Source organism: Natrix helvetica (assembly GCF_964273705.1).
Source record: "Natrix helvetica genome assembly, chromosome: 3".
Taxonomy (NCBI): Eukaryota; Metazoa; Chordata; class Lepidosauria; order Squamata; family Natricidae; genus Natrix; species Natrix helvetica.
In genome coordinates, this window is record NC_138549.1 from 45,801,920 (window position 1) to 45,822,905 (window position 20,986).

General features: G+C 38.8%; 1 protein-coding gene across 9 annotated transcripts in view; it reads left to right on the forward strand.

Moving 5' to 3' along the window:
• The window catches only part of FRMPD4 (FERM and PDZ domain containing 4), a 570,850-nt gene that overhangs the window by 520,424 nt on the left and 29,440 nt on the right, over window positions 1–20,986 (forward strand). For all 9 annotated transcript variants that reach the window (XM_081946813.1, XM_081946814.1, XM_081946810.1 and 6 more), the window contains one exon: window positions 15,773–15,818. In XM_081946813.1, the coding sequence (XP_081802939.1) occupies window positions 15,773–15,818 (46 nt within the window). The remainder of the gene's footprint in view (window positions 1–15,772; window positions 15,819–20,986) is intronic.

The window sequence follows — 20,986 nt, forward strand, 5'->3', positions numbered from 1 at the left end:
TAGCTGGAGAATCACTTAATGTCCATCTTATTTTAAGTAAGAATTAAAGTGAATCATTATTGTTAATTTATGTTTAACATTTGTTTGGAAAATGGCCTCTAGTACAGGGGTGGTGAACAAGTTCGACAAAAAGAGCCAAAATTTTAAACTGTGAGAGTCAGAGAGCCACACCACGTGCTCCCTTTCGGCGCTAAACCCGGAAGTACGGTCTTGCCCCGCCCCTGGCGACGCGACGACGCTTGCCTGCGCTCCACCAGCTCGGCTGGGAACGGAGACGTTTCCTCAGCGGAGCGGAGCGCCTGAAAGAGATGCAGGCTCAGCCTGCCAGGCTGCCACCACTCCACTGAAGACATTGCTGAGCAGAGAAACGTCTCCGTTCCCAGCCGAGCTGGTGGAGCGCAGGCAAGCGTCGTGTCGCCAGGGGCGGGGCAAGACCGTACTTCCGGGTTTAGCGCCAAAAGGGAGCGCGCGATCCGGGTTTAGTGCCAAAAGGGACAAAATCCAAACTTGGCAAAGAGCCACAGTATACAAAATAATGATAAGAGGCAAAGAGCCGCATTCATTTTGGCCGGGAGCCGCATGCGGCTCGAGAGCCGCGTGTTCGCCACCCCTGCTCTAGTATATATGTGCTCCAGAGATGGGTTCCGTCCGGTACGGTATGGTACGCCAGAAGAGTAGTGAAAATCTGGCGGACCGAACCGGTAGTGGCCTGGCCCGCCCCTGTACCGGTGAAAGAAAGAATATCCCACTGTCCAGAGACTGCGATGCAAGGGAAGGGAAGCAAGTCTTGGGAGAGACCTTCCCTCCTCCTTCAGAGAGCCTGTGTGGGGAGAGAGGTGGCGGCCTGGTTTGAACACGGGCAGGTGGGCAGTTTAGTGGCCAGTGCCTCCTTCACTCATTCGGGTAGGCGGAGAAAGAAAGGAGGCACGTGATAGCCGAGGGCAAAGGCGCTCTTCTTAGCTGTTGGTGGCAGGGGTGCTTTATCGTGCACAGGTCATAAAAGAGCCATAGTTTTCCACCCCTAATCTAAAAATTGGTTTTAGCTGCAACTGGCAAGCTTAGATAAACAAATCATAAGTCTGTCATCTTTGTTATGAACCAAGTTCCTACAAAAAGCTATTTACTTTTTATTGTTAATTCCAAAATATTAGTGTAGAAGACAATATCCCAAAATTAACTGGACCCTTAATCCATTTGTAGCTCTCTTAAAGCAAAATCTTATTTAGCTTTTGCTGTTTATTTCAAATTCTTTAAGTTCCTAAGTTTATAATTAATTGTTTTTTATTCAGAGTTGAAGTTACTCACCCAGCAGATTTTCAAATTTGACATTCTGAAGGATTCTAATAGTTTTTAAAAGGTTAATAGGGAATTTCTGTAGTGATTAGAAAGTTGGCTTGCAAATCTAATGTCCTTTACTAGGTTCTACCACATTTGAGAGCAAGATGGCTAATCCCTTCATCTCCTAGCATTCAAATCCACGGAAGACCTCTCTGTAGCCTCCTTGTAAGGAGCAGCCACCAGGAGTACAAGTGGGTGATCTCCCATCTTCTTATCTAGAGATGTTTCTGAAGAACAGGTCTACTCACGGAAATGTTGATCTTTGCCATGGCTCTGTTTTCATCAGGCAGTCTTCAGTTCATCACACCTCCTCCAGAAGTCAATAAGTAAAATTTCATGATGATGGTGGTACAGATATACTCATAGTCCCTTCTATTTTCTCACAGATGTTTTAACAATAAGTGTGATGTGACACTATTGTAGTATTCCTATACTATTTCAGACCAATTTTGCTGGGTAAGCTAATATAGGAATAAGGAAATACACTAATGTCAAGCCAGGCATTTTCCCCCATGTTATTTTAGTATGAAGATGTTAGCAAAATCTGAGATATTTGGCTTACAATAAGTTAAGTTCTAAAAATTCTAAACAGTTGGCCTCTGGATTTATGTGGAAATTTCCTGAAAATGAGGTATAGATACACTTTATTGCCTTACACTAGAGGGTATTTTTCAAATAAGCTGGCAGGTGAAAAACATGCTCATTCTTGCAAAATGAGCAGCTTCCATTATGTTTCAGATCATTCTACCTTTCTATAATTTGACGGTTACAATTTATAAATATGAAATTGATGCAGTTTATAAAACTGAATCTGATACAATGAACTATGACTGTGGGACATGAATTTTAAATCAAATGATGTAACATATTCTGAACTGGAAGGTTTCCATACCGCCAATACAGAAAATAAGTTAACTGCTTCCTTCATTTCATCCTTTTAAATGATCATGAATATATTATCCACCAATCCATGCATTGTTGCTTACATTGCTAAGGTAATTTTTGATTGTTTTGATACACTTCCAGTAACTTTCAGTATAATGACTCCATGCCTCTACCTTAAGAACAATCCTCAGCTGAGAAGATCAAGGCAAAAAGAAACAAAATGATACACAGAATTTTTTAGACTTAGAAACATTAATACACTGGCATCAAGATTGCTAGTCCTTGAATCCTTTGTGATTCAAGCCTTGAACCAGAGAAATGCTACACCAGTGGTGGGTTGCAGGCAGTACGCCCCAGTACGGGTGTACCGGAGCCAGCCTGGAGCACCGGATACCATTCCGGTATGGTGCTCCGGAGGGCCCGCCCACCCGCTCTCGCTTCTTACTGTCCTTTTACGTCTTCAGCGCTTCCACGCACACGCATAGTGCGTACAGCGCCTGCATGATGCTCTGCTGAGCAGCTGGAGCGTCACAGTCTGTCATCTTTGTTATGAACCAAGTTCCTACAAAAAGCTATTTACGTTTTATTGTTAATTTCAAAATATTAGTGTAGAAGTCAATATCCCAAAATTAACTGGACCTTTAATCCATTTGTAGCTCTCTTAAAACAAAATCTTATTTAGCTTTTGCTGTTTATTTCAAATTCTTTAAGTTCCTAAGTTTATAATTAATTGTTTTTTATTCAGAGTTGAAGTTACTCACTGTTGCAGAAGCACCAAGATGCATGCGTGCGTGCTGCGTGTGTCCATGTGGACACCGGCAAGTCCGTTCCAACCGTACTGGTAGGAACGGAATCCGCAGCCCACCACTGTGCTACACCCATAAAATATGCAGAGAGGCCAAAAACTGTCTAATTAGGTAAGACGTATCTGGCACAAGCAAGTCTATTCAGTAGCAGTATGAAGCTGCAAATCCTTATTAGGATTCAGGCAAAGGCTGAAAATGTCTTCTATTTAAGGGCCAATTTCAGTGTAAATTGAGGATAGAAATATTTTCCATCGCTACTTTAAATTATATAAAGCTTTCATTGTAACTATTTTTTCCTGGGAAACTTAAAAAAAACCTTCAGCCCCTTCATGTGTATGATGATGGATGTTGGCTTGCTTTGTGAAGTTTGGCTACCATTTGGAATTCAATTCCTAGCGGTGATTATCTACAAACCTGCTGGTTTGAATTTTTACATCTGTGGTATATCAAGTCTGTATCCTGGTTTTCTTTTCCATATAACTAGAAAGTAATAATAGAGACATGTACTATCCTGGTACATTTCTTGGGTGGAAATGTAGAAAGGCAGCTATATTCTGTAGAACTGTTATTACAATTGTTCTTTGCAGCCTATTAATTTTTGCAGAATTGTTTAAAAGAAGGAAGGAATGCAGAGATAAATGGAGTTTTAAGACTGATAAGTTGCAAATGTGGAAGTACTTACCATTAGTTCTCCCTTGCTTCAGTTGGATTATTCATTAATAATTATTTCAAAATTCACATTCATTTTGCCTGATCCAGGCATGGTGATGTGTTTTTGCAACAGATCAGCACAGCATGCAAATTAATTGCTTTTCACTCAGCCAGGCAATAACTCTCAGAAGTAGACAGTTAATTGCATTGGAAATTAGGGGTGCCAACAGAAAATAAAGTTCATCGTAGTCAAGTAGCAACTAACCTTTCCACAATTTATAAAAATAAAACATCCCATCAGTGTAATAAAACAAATATTGTCTTTGAAAAAGTTATGTGGCAAATAAAAATGCATTTATCCACATGTTTCTTAAACACTTAAATGAAACACTTCCAAATTGTAGCTTTACTGCTTTATTTCTGTTTCCCATTGGACTGTCACATATCCAATTTATTTAAAAATGTCTGGATACATTCATATATCTTTTTTTAAATAGCCAAATTTACATTACTCGGTATGACATAAACATGGAAAATTAAACTTGTTGAATAAATATACTTTTGAGTATTTCATAGTTAATATTATAAACAGGTTTGGCAAACACTTGAACTGGCCTCTATAATCTGAGAGTGTTAATAGAGCCACATGTATGTGTTTTGTATTTTAACAGTACATTTCTATCTAGATAAGTGGCTCTGTTGAAAAAATTGCATCAGTGAAATTCAGTAGCTTACATGATGCTTACAGTATAACGCTGTACATTACAGCTATTTATTTGGACTTAATTCAGTAAAATATTAATTCTATTATTTTTAGTACTGATCATTTATATTTTTAATTATGAACCAAGTATATTACCATAAATTCATCCATTTTAATGTATGGGCTATAGGATGTGCAGCAAGCCTATGAAATTGTACACGATGAAGCCTAAAATACAGACATGTTTTATCTATTGATTGTTTTCTTCTCTCTGGATTGGTTACTGATTTGCTCAGATTGTTCCATTCAGAAGATTTTAAGCAGTTTACAAAACTGTTTTCAATAGTAGGGTTAAAAAACTCAACTACAGTTAGAAGACTTCACATATAACTGCTCCCATATTTTTTAAATATATTTTATTATTTTTACATTTAAAACAATGCAGTACTGCGAAGTCGAAGTGACTATATATTCACATTATATACAGCTAGTCTCAACCATTAACTATTAGCCTACTTAATACATTGTTTATCCTTCTGTCCAATCACAATATATACAGTTATTCCATTGTTGTCACCTTGTTTTATACCAATCATAAAATCTGTTCCAGACTTCAAAATATTCTGATTCCTCTTTATTTTTAAGTTCAAGAGTGAGTCTATCTGCTTCCGCACAGGCCAACACTTTTCTGATTATATCTAGCTCTGATGGTGTATTTTCTTTTTCCCAATATTGTACATAAGTTATACAAGCCACAGTTAGTACATGTATAATTTCCATGTTTCCCTGAAAATAAGACAGGGTCTTATTTTTTTTGACCCACAAAATATGGCCTTGGGCTTATTATAGGGGAGGGCTTATTATTTTCTGAGGCAGGCGAGAAGCGAGGGGCACCTTTTACCTTTCCAGCTCCGTCACGTTCCTCACCATTGTGTGGGAAGCTGCTGGTAAAAAAAAAAAAAACCTTCTCGCGAGTTCTATCAAAGTTCTTGAAGTCGCGAGATGGTTTTTTTTTTTTACCAGGGGCTTCCTTGGACACAATGGTGAGGAACATGACGGACCTGGAAAGGTAAGAGGCGCGCCTCATGGCCCAACACCGCCCACCTCGCCCCAACGGTAAAGGCAAACTGCCTGCTTCCCTTCCCGCCGCCCCTTTAGCGAGGGGTGGAAGGTGGGGGGGAGCAGCGAGCCGTGCCTCTTACCTGTTCAGCCCCGCTGCGTTCCTCGCCCATTCGTCCAGTGAAGCCCCTTGTAAAAAAACCTCGCAAGTTGAACTCATGAAGTTTTTTTTACAAGGATGAAAGGGCAAGGAACGCAGCGGAGCTGTCCGTCTCCCGTAGAACTAGGACACGCACCTCGCTTCTCCCCCCACTGCTACCCCTCACTAAAGGGACGTCAGGGAAAGGAAGCAACCAGACCCGCCATTATCATTGGGGCTTGGTGGGAGGTGTTTTTTTTTGCGTGAGAGGGAATGGGGTGCGAGGTGTGTTGCTGGCCTGCCACCTCCCACCCACCCCCAATGTAATAGCTGCCTGGCTTCTTCCCTTCCTCCATGCCCCTTTAGCGAGGGAGGGGAGAAGCGAGATGCGTGTCTTAGCGTGGAATGGGACTGTTCTCCTCCTGCCCTTCACCTGCCTATTTCGCCCCCATGCTTTCTCCCCCAGTCATCCACCTCTTATCACTTCGCCTCTGCTGTGAGGCACCTGGCTGTTCGTCCTTCTCTTCCGTCCCCAGCCTTTCCTCATGGGCCTTTGAGAGAGATACTCTTTACCTCAGCCTTTTGGGCTCAAGAGAGAGTTAGCCACCAGCCAATCGGAGGAAGGGAAGGGGGAAAGAGAGAGGCATGGAGGGAGAAAGTGTTTTGTGTCGAGTTTCCAGTTGCCTCGGGTCCGAGCTAGAAAATCTAATAAATCCTTTCCAATCCCCCCACTCCAAAATGCTGGGGAACAGTTAATAAATCCTAAAACAGTAGTCTTGTCTGATTCATTTCAAGAACTGATAATCCCAGGGGGTTAAACAGAAAGAGTAACAAAATACTGAATAATTACCATCTTGTTAAAGCAATTATTAGGCACAGGAGCTACTCAGATTTCCCAAGTTCATTTCTTTTCAACAGAGATAAACCCTTTCCCCTTCCAAACAAAGCTAAACTAAGAAAATTATTCCATCAATAGATATAGCATTTGAAGGAAATAATAATAAATAAAAAGTAATAATTTAATTGTTAAGCATCTGTAAAAACATATGCTAATAATCACTTGCATTCTTCCTGCGAAATCCTTTATATGCCACCCCTATCTCCTCCAGGAATCAGCACGTAACTATGCTCTATCTCAAATACCAGAGCAATCCTCATACCTTTTGTGCTGTTAATAAGGGGACCAAATGGGCAATTAAGCAAACAGAGAAGGGAAAAGATAACAAAACAAAACATAAACATTGCCAGGAAGGATGTAAATCTAAGTTAGGCTATATGCCTGAGTTTTACAATGTAGTTAGATTACATGACTAGAGTAACTTAGAATAATTAGGTTACCAATTTGAGGAAGCCTGAATGTGTTTTCAAAATGTGAAGTATACTTATGGTTGACACGTGTTGGGGAATCTTACCACAGAACAATGGTGAACTCTTAATAATACACATTTAAGCCTGTGCAAAGATAAAAGAGAGGAAATAGACCCTCTCAGGAGAAAGAAATCTTCCCCAGCATTTTGGGGTGGGAGGATTGCAAAGGATTTATTAGCTATTCCCCAGCATTTTGGGGTGGGGGGATTGCAAAGGATTTATTAGCTTTTCTAGCTCGGATCTGAGGCAACTGGAAACTCGACATAAAACACTTTCTCCCTCCATGCCTCTCTCTTTCTCCCTTCCCTTCCTCCGATTGGCTGGCGGCCACCTGTCACTTGAGCCCAAAAGGCCGAGGTAAAGAGTATCTCTCCCAAAGGGCCATGAGGAAGGGCTGGGGACAGAAGAAAAGGACGAACAGCCAGGTGCCTCACATCGGAGGTGAAGTGATAAGAGGTGGATGACTGGAGGAGAAAGCCTGGGGGCGAAATAGGTGGGTGAAGGGCAGGAGGAGAACAGTCCCATTCCACACTAAGACGCGCATCTTGCTTCTCTCCTCCTTTGCTAAAGGGACATGGAGGAAGGGAAGAAGTCAGGCAGCTGTTACATTGGGGGTGGGTGGGAGGTGGCAGGCCAGCAACGCATCTCGCACCCCATTCCCTCTCACGCAAATAAAACACCTCCCACCAAGCCCCAATGATAACGGCGGGTCTGGTTGCTTCCTTTCCCCAACATCCCTTTAGTGAAGGGTAGCAGTGGGGGGAGAAGTGAGGTGTGTGTCCTAGTGCTACGGGAGGCTGACAGCTCCGCTGCGTTCCTTGCCCTTTCATCCTTGTAAAAAAAAACTCGTGAGTTCAACTTGCAAGGTTTTTTCTACAAGGGGCTTCACTGGACGAATGGGCAAGGAACGCAATGGAGCTGTCAGTCTGGTAGGGCTAGGATGCGCGCTTTGCTTCTCTCCCCCCCCCACCTGCCACCCCTCGCTAAAGGGGTGGTGGGGAAGGGAACCAGGCAGTTTGCCTTTACCATTGGGGTGGGGTGGGTGGTGTTTTTTTGCGCGAGAGGGAACAGGCAGGAAGGGGTGATCGCATTGCTGGCCCGCCGCTCTTTTTACGGCGGGCTCTTTGCACGGGAGGGAACGGGGTGTGAATCACTTTGCTTGGCCTGCAGCTCTTTTTGCGGCAGGCCCTCTTTTTGCTTTGAAAGCTGTACCGATAGGTGGTACAGTGGTAATGGCAGGGATCAGTTGTGCATGCTCTTAAATAGTTGGGGGAGGGCTTATTTTGGGGGGAGGGCTTATTATGGCACATGCTCTGAAAGGTCTGATTGGGCTTATTAGCAGGGCGTGTCTTATTTTCAGGGAAACATGGTAGATAAAGTGTATCTTTCTTAAACCCTTCCGGTATTATACCTAGGAGAAAATTTTCTGGTTTAAACAAGATTTGGTCTCCCACCATTTGTTCTAACAATGATTGAATCATTTGCCAATATTTTTTTGCCTCACTGCATGTCCACCACATATGATAAAAAGTGCCTGGTGTTTTTTACACTTCCAACAATTTGGGGCCAGATTTTTAAACATTTTGGAGAGCCGTGCTGGGGGGAGATGACATCTGTAGAACATCTTATAAAGATTTTCTTTATACGCCGTAGCCATTGTTAGTTTCTGATTAAGTATCCAAAGTTTTTCCCACTTAGCCAATTCCACATTATAACCGAAATTTTTCGCCCAGGCAACCATAGTTTCTTTGACATGTTCCTCCTCTAGTTTATATTCCAACAAAAATCTATACAACACTTTGATCAGCCTGTATTCTGTCTGTATCAAAAGTTTATCTAATATTGTGTAATCTTTGGCAATACCTTTCTTCCTTCTTCCTATCCTGTGCAAACCTTGATTGTATCTGTAAGTAGGACCACCATTCTACTTGTACCCCTTGTGATGCCAATTCTAATCTAGTTTTGATCTTCCCCTGTCTGTTCAATAACTCTTTATATGTAACTATATTTTCCATATTAATTAAATTTGGGTGTATGTATGCTTCCATCGTAGATAGCCAAATGGGTGTTTTGGTATAGTGGTCGTGTTTAATTTTGTTCCATATTAATAACAGGGACTGTCTGATGTAGTGTCTATTGAAATATTTGTGTGCAGATCCTTTTCCATAGCAAAGGAAGGCATGCCATCCTCCTTGGAGGTCATGACTTTCCAATTTGAGTAATCTTTTATTTGTCAACATTATCCATTCTTTTAACCATGTTAGAGTGGCCGCAGTAAAATAAAGTTCCCAATCTGATACGCCAAATCCTCCTTTCTCCTTAGTGTCTTGCATAGCCTTGAGTTTTATTCTTGGTTTTCTTCCCTGCCAAATAAATTTTGAAACCAATTGATTCAAATCTTTAAAAAACCTTTTTCTAATTTAATGGGAATATTCTGAAATAGGAAAATAAATTTTGGTAATACATTCATTTTTATGACTGTGATCCTACCCATCAGGGACAATTGTAGTTTTTTCCATCTTTCTAAGTCTTTCTTAGTTTTATTGATCAAATTAGTATAGTTATCTTCTTTGATTGACACACACCTCGCAGATAAATGTATACCTAGATATTTGACTTTTTTGACAGTTTGGATACCCAATTTCTTCGTTTACTCCTCTTTCAATTTTGATGTCATATTTTTAACCAGCATTTTAGTCTTTGTCATATTTATCTTTAAACCCGCTACTTTCCCATACACTGTCAATTCCTCAGTAAGTTTCATACCAGACTTTAGAGGATCCTCTAACACAAACTCTAGATCATCCGCAAAAGCCTGTAACTTAAATGGTTCCTTTTTAATTTCTAGTCCCTTTATCTGTTCCTCTTTACGTACATTCCTGGCTAAAACTTCTAAGGTTAATATAAACAGCAGCGGGGATAGGGAACAACCTTGTCTTGTACCTTTCTGGATTGCTATACTTTGCGTTAATTCACCATTAATTATTACTTTGGCTTTTTGATTTGTATATATTGCTCTAATCATGTTTATAAATTTATCCCCAAATTCCATGTGTTTCAATTGTTGATGCAGAAATTCCCAGTTCACATTATCAAATGCCTTTTGGGCATCAAGAAAAAATAGTGCAACCTGTTTTTCATTATGCACTTCATAATATTCGAGAATGTTATGCATAATTCTCATATTGTTTTTAATTTGTCTTCTGGGGAGGAATCCATTTTGATCTGTGTGGATGAATGATGTAAGGAATTGTTTCAATCGTTCTGCTATTATTAGAGCAAATATTTTGTAGTCTGCATTTAGCAGTGAGATTGGTCTGTAATTTCGTATAAACATCTGGTCTGTGTCCACCTTAGGTAATAATTCAATATTAGCCTCCGTCCATGATAACGGTGTCTTCGCCTCTTTCAACCCAGCATTATAAACTTCCAACAGTGTTGGAACAAGCATATCCTGGAATTCTTTATATATTTCTGCTGGCAGTCCATCCAGCCCTGCAGCTTTATTATTTTTTTGTCTTTGTATGGCCTCAATTATCTCTGATGTTTTAATTTCTTCATTGAGCTTATCTTTTATTTCCTCTGGTATCTTTGGCAGATCTGACTTTTCCAGATAATGTAGTAATCCTTCCTTTGTATAGTCTCGGTTTCTCTATATAATTGTTCATGGAACTCTTGGGTAATCCTTTTCTTTTCCTCTAGTTGATAGCAGATCTCGCCTTTTTCATTTTGTAATTTATTGATCCAATTCTCTTGCTTCTGCTTCCTCAGCCTATAGGATAGCCACCACCCTGGTTTATTTTTTCTCAAAGAAATTTTGTTCTGCTTTTTTTATAGACTGTGCCAATTTTGCTTTTTCAAATATAGCCAATTCATGTTTAATCAATTCCATACTTCCTTTTATACTTCTATTTTGTGGTTTCTTTTGAAGTTCACTCTCTAAATTTCTATACCTTTCTTTCAACTCTCTTATTTTTTGATTCTCAATTTTTTTCTTCCTAGCTGTAGCCGATATTGTGACCCTTCTTATTAATGCTTTAGTTGTGTCCCAAAGGTTTTGAATGGATGTGTCTCCTGGCCAGTTTTCTTTGAAGAAAAATCTTAGTTTCTGATTAACTCTTTTAATATATTCCTGATCCTTTAGGATTGTTCTATTGAATAACCAGCGATAACTGCCCTTTTGTTTTTTCCATATAATCCTCATGGGATTGTGGTCGGTCCATAAATTGGGTTCTATGTCTATCTCCACTTTTGAAATTAACTCCATAGACATCCAGACCATATCTATCCTTGACCAGGATTTATGTCTATTCGAGTAGAAGGTGTATTGCTTTCCCTCTGGACATCTTTCTCACCATACATCATAGATATTTAATTCTTCAGCCATTTGGAAGAATGACCTGGGCAAAATTCTCCTAGCTCCTTTTCTCTTCTTTCCACTTTTATAGTCCCATTTCCGGTCAACATTGAAATCACCCATTATACAGGCATTTTCATTTCCCATCTCTCAAATAATGCTATGTAGTCTATAACAAATATAACATATAATGCTATTCCTCTTTTCCTTTGATCAGCTAATGCCGTGTAAAGTTTACCCAATCTAGGATATCCCAAGTTCTGGATCTGTCATTTAGTTATATGGACCTCTTGCATTGCAATTATATCGTAATTCAAATATTTTAGTTTATTAAAGGTTGTTTTCCTTTTCTGTGGTAAGTTTAGACCATTGATATTCAATGATAGAATCTTGATTTCTCCCGACATGATTCTATGTGTATTTAAGTCTTGTGCCTCTTGTTGCCCTTATCTCTCTCACTTCTTTTGGTTCTTCCCCTTTTTTTCTCTAAAACAACTTATTTCTCCTTTCTTGTCTCCACTAGTTCCTTTTCTCTTCTTATCTGTGCCCTGAGTCCTTGCATCCTTGCTCCCAACTGTTCTCCTTCATCTTCCTCATCCTCCTGCCCAACAAGATTATTGTAGAAATCTTCCGCTTGTTCCACCGTGTCTATTCTGAATCTTCTATCTCTCCAAGTTACCAGTATGCCCTCTGGCATCAGCTATCTGAAGTTAATTTCGTATTTATTCAGCACAGATGTTAAAAATTGATAGGGCCTTCTTAGTTGTCTGATTCTCCTCGGTACCTGTTTTAGGACTGTTAGTTGTTGTTGATTGTGTATTATCGGATCGTCTCTTGTTCTATTCAGCACCTCATCGCGTATTGATTTTTTAACAAACTTTACATGGACTTCCCTTGGGAGATTGTTCTTTTTGTATAGTTTGTCTGGATTCTATATGTCCCATCGATCTCACTTGCCATCTCATACTTTCCTATTCCCAAAGCCTTTGCCATAAGGTCTGCCATCATGTCTGCTAAATCCTCGCCTTTTTCTTCCTTTACATTCTGAAACCGCAGAAATTGGGCCGCTTTCTCCGATTCTAACGTGAGGACCGTTAACTCAAGTTCTTTGTTTGCCTGGATCAGCCTAGAATTCAGCTCCGCCATGTTTTTTTCCCTCATTCTCCAATCTTCCTTCTGTTACATTTATTCTTTGTTCGTGTTTATTGATCTGTTCCTGGAACTTCTCAAATTTATCATCCATCTTCTGCATCCTCTCCTTTAGTTCTCCAGTATCATTTCTTATTTCTCTAATATCCTTTTTTAGTTCTTCGTGATTTTTAGCTATTGCCTCTTGCATAGTCTGTAATATCATCTGAAGCTCCTTAGTTGAATTGGACCTTTCTCTCTGGAGCATATCCTCCAAAGATCTTTGGTTCGAAGGGCTGGCAACTGCTAGAGACGGCTGGGATGCTGGCTTCCTCCCTGTGCCAATTTTAGTTAGATTTGTAGCGCTTGTCATTTTTTGGAAGAATTGGATCCCTAATTTAGTTATTTTCCAGAACTCCCACTTTCTTCTCTCCCTTGTAACTTTTTTCTTTCTTTCTTTCTTTCTTCTTTCTTTCTTTCTTTCTTTCTTTCTTTCTTTCTTTCTTTCTTTCTTCCTTCCTTCCTTCCTTCCTTCCTTCCTTCTTTCCTCTCCCTCTCCTCCCTTTCCCTCTCCTTTTTCCTCTTCCTCTACTCAATAATCAGTTTTAAGGAGTATTAAGGGGTGGTATACTCTACATATCAATATTCGTATATTATACGAAAACAACTATCATAGGATAGAAAGAGAATGAGAGAGACTTATCAATTTATATATATATGTGTGTGTGTGTGCGTGTGTGTGTGTGTACATACACACACACATATATAGTGTATGTATCACACTTATAATATTCCTATATTTCTATTAATCTATTCTATTAACCTAAGAGTAAATTCTAAGAGTGAATTCCTTATAGTTATTGATTATATTGTAATTAAACCATCTCCTTAATTAATCAATACTAATGCCAATAATATAAAAAATGGTGGAATTAATAATCTTATAGCAGTAACAATGACAATGACAATAACAATATATTCCTTTGATAGTAGTATTATAACATTAATTCCTAGTCTTTAAGTTCAACCTTACATATGACCCTCCTGAATTAAGTAATTATATAAATATTCTGAGTCCCCTTGGTCCGGTAAATCTTCTTTCTCTCTCTCCGATTGTTTCTTTTAGTAATGTCCAAAGATTAACATCAATGTTCTCCAATAGTCAGATCTCTTGTTGTCCAAAAGTTCTGTTTTCTCTTAAAGTATTCCATGGGCGGAGGGGAGATTCCAGATTTCGCCAGTAGATGTCACTCTTCCACAAGCTAACCAGATACAGACTTGACCAAATGCACTGCCATGAGTCAGCTTTTTTTCCTTCAAACCTTCTTCAAACCTTCAATAGTTAATTCATTTCCCCCTGAAGGCATCTATGTAATCAGAGTTATTTACAGCCGGCCTTTGTTGTGTTAACTAATTAAGTTTAGATTCAGCTCCTCAGACAGTTCAGAGAAGAAAAGAAAAAAGTCTCCAGCCTTCGCTTGGCATATTCCTCTCACCGCTATAAAGAGGGGGATAGAAAAACAACAACCACCCCACTCCTTCTTTGAGCCCCTTAATCTCTTGAGCTGTTTTGGAATAAAAAATACCTTCTACCAAGATCAGCTGCAGCTTCTCTGTAATAAATCCTCTCTTACTTTGAACTGCTGTCAGCACTCTGGGATGGCCTTTACAGATCTCCCTCTTCCACGCCTGGGGTTATGAAGGAAATTTCAAGCGCAGACCATGAACTGCCATCCTATGGTCGTGCAAACCAACCTTCTCTTCTGTCTTCCCTATAGGAAATCTTCAGTTTACAAAAGTCTTTCCAGAAACCCCTCCGGACGCCAGATCCAGCTGCTCTTCATGGAGCTCTCCGTTCAAGCAGCCATTCATGCTGGCAGCTAGCCCTGCCTCCATTACTGCTCCCATATTATCACATTACACATCACCAAAGGCTTTCTAGAACAGCTATGTTTACAAGGCTTTTCATAAAAATAACAGGGGACCAACCCAGTGGTGGGTTGCGGGCGGTACGCCCCGGTACGGGCTGGGAGCAGCAGGCACCATTCCGGTACAGTGCTTCAGAGGGCCCACCCATCCGCTCACATTCCTGAGCTGTATTTGACCCAACTGGGCCATTTGTGCACACGCATGCAGCATACAGCACCTGCGTGATGCTCCATCGAGCAGCTGGAGCACCACGGGTGGTGGGTGCACATGCATGCACAGCGCATGTACATGTGGTGGACGCCCAGCCCCATCACAGCGTACCGGTTGTGACGGGATCCAGAACCCACCTTGGGCCAACCATATACCCAGAGAGGTTTTTCAGAAGAAAGGGATTATCACTGATTGAGCAAAAGCAAGGTCCCTGAAAATGACATTCCTTTAGCGGCAGAACTCTACATAAATCTTTGTGATTTCCCAGATAGTCAGATCCAGGACCAAACCCAAACCTTGACTTCTGACCATTACCACTGACTGCAAGCAATGACCACTCCATTCAAGAATGAAGAGAACTACTGCAGCACAATGCCCTCATTCCTAATCCTTGTTTGCAAAAAAGGCATGATGAATAGTACTGAATGCAGCTGAATTATTCAGTACCAGGAAGAGTCACTCTTGTGTAGTTGACCTTGGTGAAACTGGATATAAAACTTCATATACAGGTGTCACCAAGATCATCTTCAAGAGTGAGATTCACAGTTTCCATTCATAGCCAGATCTGAATTCTGATTGAAATGGTTCCAGACAATCCACTTTCTCCTTAACTGTAATCCCAGGATCAGCAACCTTCTCTAAAAAGAGGACACATGATAACAAATGGAAAATTATTCAGAATAGCCAGAATGAGGGAGGATTTTTGATAATTAAGCATACTCTCACTTCTTTAAAGTCAGTGGAAGCCTCATTCTCATTAACAATTATCTGTACTCTGCTGTCTGTCAGATCGTTACAGGCAAAGAATTAAAATTTACAGGTGATATAGCTAAGACTGTCTATTTCCTTAGGAATTTAGGAACCACTCAAAATAACCTTGCAAGATAAAGCCTCTGGGATCCACAGGAGTAGTCCCTAGCTAATGTATTTCATGTAATATACTTGGGATGGCTCAACACTACTTTATGCATTTGCCTTAAGTAAATTCACTGAAGTCAATTAAGGATGAAAGGAATATTTACTTGATCAGCATTACTCTCATTTAGCACCCTGTTTTAAAGGGGGGGGGTCAATGAAATGTGTATTTTCAAAATTCTTGTGCTGCAATAAACATGGCATTGTGAAATAGCAATTTTCTCATCTAAAAATAAAACAATGTTATCTCAAGAACATGAAATTCTCATCTCTTTTATTTACAGGAGCTGCAAAGAATCAATCCTCCTTACTGTTATTCAGCCTTACCCTGTAAGTGACACTATTTAAAAAAAAAAACGTTTCTAAGCAACGTTTACTGCTTTTCTCTTCTTATTCCTGCTTTTCCTAATCTGCATAATCAAGAGCACTGGTGAAATATGAGCTGTATTTTCTAAAATAAATCAAATAACAATATGCTATTCTAGACAAAAGTGGAACAGTCTATTAGTAATTGAAAAAAATTGATATTTTCCAACACGTATGAACAGTATTTCTTAAAGACAAAGAGACTGAATATTGTTCATTTTTTAAAAAAATGTCAAAGTTATAACTCAGTATTTCCCCTTTTTGTTTCAATTATTATAATTCTAATCTTATATATATATTATAGAATTATATTAATTGAAACTCTCTCAATAGATAGATAGATAGATAGATAGATAGATAGATAGATAGATAGATAGATAGATAAAAACACCTTTATTATATTCTTTCTATTTGATTTTAAAGTGTAATATTTTTTGAGAGCAATAGGGTATTTATTCCTTCTGAGCTAGCTCCAGGAGACTAAAATCCTAGCTAAACATTTAATAAGAAATATTGTAAAGCCAAAGTGACATGACAATTAGTGGTGAGGACTGTTTATCTGAAGGCGTGTGGTCTACAACTTAGAAGATTTTTATTCCACTATTTATATAAAATAATTTTAAATAGTTCTGCCCCTCTTAAAAAAAGCATGGAATGGAGGCTTGTAAGAGAATTGCGGAAAGCTAAATGTCTGGATATGTATCACCTTCGATTTTCAGAACATTAGATCTGCCCAAGCTGCAACACAGTGACATCCTTAGGTACTGTGTCATTTCTGATCATGAAATAAAATGCTGGATTTGTCTTGGACTCTCTACCTTTACTATATTTAAGTGCTGAGTATATTTTTTCATGTGGAAATTTAACTACACTATGAAAAAAGAATAATTTTAATATTATAAGTAAAATATCAAAAGAAACTTGGACCACAGATCGGATTATGTAAAATTTTCCAGAGTGAGTTATATCATACCTGGCTAATCTACCTTTATCACACTATTTAAATATGAACATTCTTCTGTACTTATCTTTCCCAGGTAACTAAGGCCAGCAGGAGGAAATAAATCATATATGCATTGAATTACTGTGAAAGCATAGATCTGGCTTGGTTGTGACTTGTTCCTTTGCTTTCTATTGTAGAAAAATAATTCAGTTAATAACTAAAATAAAGATCCATTTGAAGATTAAAATTGATAGGTATTGACATTAAATTAATATTATGTTCATATCAGAAACTTTATTTCCCATTTATTATTAACAAACAACTGGGTATTTTGAAGGCCTTTTTATATTGCTAAATTCAGTCAGAGTGGAATGTTGTAAATTTTGTTCTTGGCCCAAAGCAGTGATGGCGAACCTTTTAGACACCGAGTGCCCAAACTGCATGTGCGTGCGTGCCTAAACTGAGAGGTTTGCACGTTAATGTGCGCATGCACAGGCATGTGCAAATGTGCACATGTGCAGACATGCGAGCAGAGACCCGAGGACCAGCTGGTAGGGCATCCCAACATCCCAGCAGCACGGCAAGAGATAAGATATTTTTCTTTCATGAACTTCTGTTTCGTCGTTTGCAGGGAAACAGACGCTCATGAAAGAAATGCCATGGAGATCTGACCTGGGGCGCCGGCGCATGTGCCAGCAGAGAGGGCTCTGTGTGCCACCTCTGGCACGCATGCCATAGGTTCGCCATCACGGGCCTAAAGCTTGCTCACTCAGATTGGAGAACATTTTTTTTATGATGTCATACATTGTACATTTACTTCAGAGAGATAGAATGCTGGCACACTACTCAAATTGACCTGTTATATGATTTTAAAAGCTAAGGTATTTCACTGTGTTACAAACTAAGTTTCAAACTGGGTTGTCATATGTTGCCAAGAGATATTTATTATATTAACATCATTCATTGCTCTGAGGCACTTGATAGATTAGTAAAATCAGCTCTGCGTGGTAGCGTAAGGGTTTTGAAATCCAAATTACTGTATTAAGCTTTTCTTCTATACAAGCCATTTGCAAAATATAGTAAAAGCAACAACAAAATCTTCATATTTTTCAGCATCTGAGCTATAAATTATCATACAGGTTTTTTAAAAAAAATAAACCAGATTAGTGCCTGCCAGGAAGAGTAATTTAATTATTTCCTTCTGATCTGTCCTTTCCTAAATCTTTTCAAGTGATCATAAATGGGTAAAACTTTTAGCAGCATGCCACAAAAAGATGAATTTGTTCAAAGGGGCTATGAAATAATTGCTAATTGGATCCAGACCTGAGTTTATCTTGACACTTTTCTCTTGAACCTTATTGGAATTCTTTTGTGATCTAAACCAATTTTAGATAATATATTTGTTTATTTTATTTATTTAAAATATTTTCATAACCTCCACCCTTTCAGACAACTCTGGGCAGCTCCCAATAAAATAATTTTTAAAACTGTAAAACACACTGAGTTAAAACATTAAATGCCCATAACTGATAATCTCTGTTTTAGTCCCCGATAGTCTGGTTAAATTAAAAGTTTAGTGAGTCCTATCTGTTTGTCCAATCCAATGTCTGGTGGAATAGGACAAGTGAGTAATGTTCCAGATTACTGTTTAATCTTTGTATTTATTACTGAATTGAATAATACAGATGATCTACCAGGACCAGTAAGGATTGGGAGACATTCAGTAGTATAGTGGGACTCCAGTTTTGCCTTCCATTTTTATTTTTGTTCAGGCGGGGAGGTGGGTGGGACGTATGGCACTTCTATTAAGAATGGAACAAAAAAACAGACCAACCTCAAAATATGCTGAGTCACACAGTGAAACCAGCTATGAAATCTTCAGATGAAAACTTCAGATAAGGTATCCAGTCAATTAGTAAAAAATAACACCCAATACATTGGAATTATATGGGTACATATCAGTTTAGATAAGGGAGAGAACATTCCCAAGTAACTTTGGTGTACCACAACATTTGCCTAATGGATTGATGGGATGTGTGCATTTGTATATGTATGTATATAGATTTATAACATGCATATTTATATACATATCTGCATTTATATATAGATTCAAATATCCAAGTTGATTAGCTCAGTAACCACATATAAAAGAGCAACAATCAAGTAGCCTTTAGGAATGCTAATTAAAACAGATGCAGAAATGTGCTAACCACATCCTTCAAAAGCTACCTGCTCAGCCAACAGTATCAGAATTGTAGTGGGGAGAATACAAGAGACTATTGATAAAGTTAATAGTGGGAAGGAAAAGCTATTGTCACCAATATAACAATATGTTAGATCTAAGAATTATTTGAGGCTGCTCTTTTCTGAACTGAAGACTGCATCAATCTTATTATTTATATTATAATCCCCTGATTTGTTTTATAAAGCAAATAAATAGGGACTACGGTATAGGAATAAAGGTATACAGCTTTGATAAAATGGGATATTATATACAGCTTGAGTTTATGCATTGTTAAAACTAGATGAAGTAAACAGCATTAAAACATATTAGATGTATATTGAATATCATGTACTGTCTGTTGGATTAGTTTTGCTTCATTCATTTTCAATTTCACTATAAGCAAAGCCAAATATTTCTCTTTTGTGGTTCTCTTGTATCCAATAAATCATTCATAGGTTAATTTGAATGCCATCTGTACCAATAAGAAAATGTGTTAGGAGCTTAATCATTTTAAGCAGTTTAAAGCTTAACTTTTGTGGGAATTATTTGATTATTACAAACAATTGTTTTGTAAATAGGTTACAACTACAATGACTTTTTAAAAAAGTTTAAGAATATTGCCAATCAGATAATTTCAGAGGTTAATTTGAACTATTGACATGGCAAGGTGTCATTCTGGATAACTATGAAGGTCTTTCAAGGAATGAAACATAGTATTGGTAATATTGGTTAATGATAGACCTTATTAAATGTACACACACACACACACACACACACACACACACACACACACACACAAACGTAATGACTCCTACAGAGAGAAATGACTACAATGGCAAATAAGGAAACAATGTTTAGCATTAATGTGATGGATTGCAGAATATGTCAGCTTCGTGGATGGATGAAATAGTGGTAGAGCTGTTTATCATCTATGCTAATGATGTTGCCATATATGGGAGCACATAATGGACTCTATCAGCATTTGATTTGCTCTCCTCAGTGATGGAGTGCCTATTTGTCCAAGTTAGGTTGGGAAATCCTATAGAGCAGTGATGGCTAACCTTCCTTGGATTGTGTGCCAAAAGCGGGTGGGAGCACAGGGGGGTAGTGCGCGGGCATACACGCATCCATAATGCTATGTGTGAGACCCCCGCGTACATGCGCACGAGACCCCCACCCTCTCCCCTGCTTTTGGCATACAATGGACCCGTTTTTCACCCTCCCCAGGCTCCAGAAGCTTCTAGGAGCCTGGGGAGGGCGAAAACAGCCTCCCCCGCCCCACCGCAGGAGCTCCGGAGCCTTCAGGGGGCTTCCGTGAAGGCTCTGGGGGGTGAAAAATGGCGCTACAGGCAAACTGGAAGTCACTTCCAGTCACTTTAATCAGCTATATACTACTTTTACTTGGCATGTTCATATTGTATTGACAGTTTGCTTCCATGCTAGGGAAAGGCATCATAGATCAGTGCAGAAGTATTTTTTCTAACATGGGTAGGCTATTCATGCTTTTGTTTTATTTTTGCTCATAAAAAACAAATCATTATGCTGTTTTATTATATACCATCTTTATAGGCTGTATAAATAGTTTTCTTGATAAATATATTGCAGAAATAAATACTTTCTGCTTAGTTCATTAATAGCAAAGGATTTTAGCCAGACTATATTATTCTAAAAAAAATAGTCATTTATAAATTTATAGTTACTCTTATACTCACATTGTAGATATGAAGAAACAAACATTTTAATTAAAATTAAAGCAATTGAGAAAATTGCTCTTACAAATCCATTTGGCTTTTATTTAATTTGAACATATGAACAGTTGAACATTAAAGAAAACATTACGTGTTTATGAGGTTAGCGTTAGATGTAACCAATAATTATATAACTTGTGTCTACACAGAGGCACCAAAGATCTCCAGGAACGGAGATAAATCTGCCTTGTGAACCTATTTCAACTACGTTTTTAAA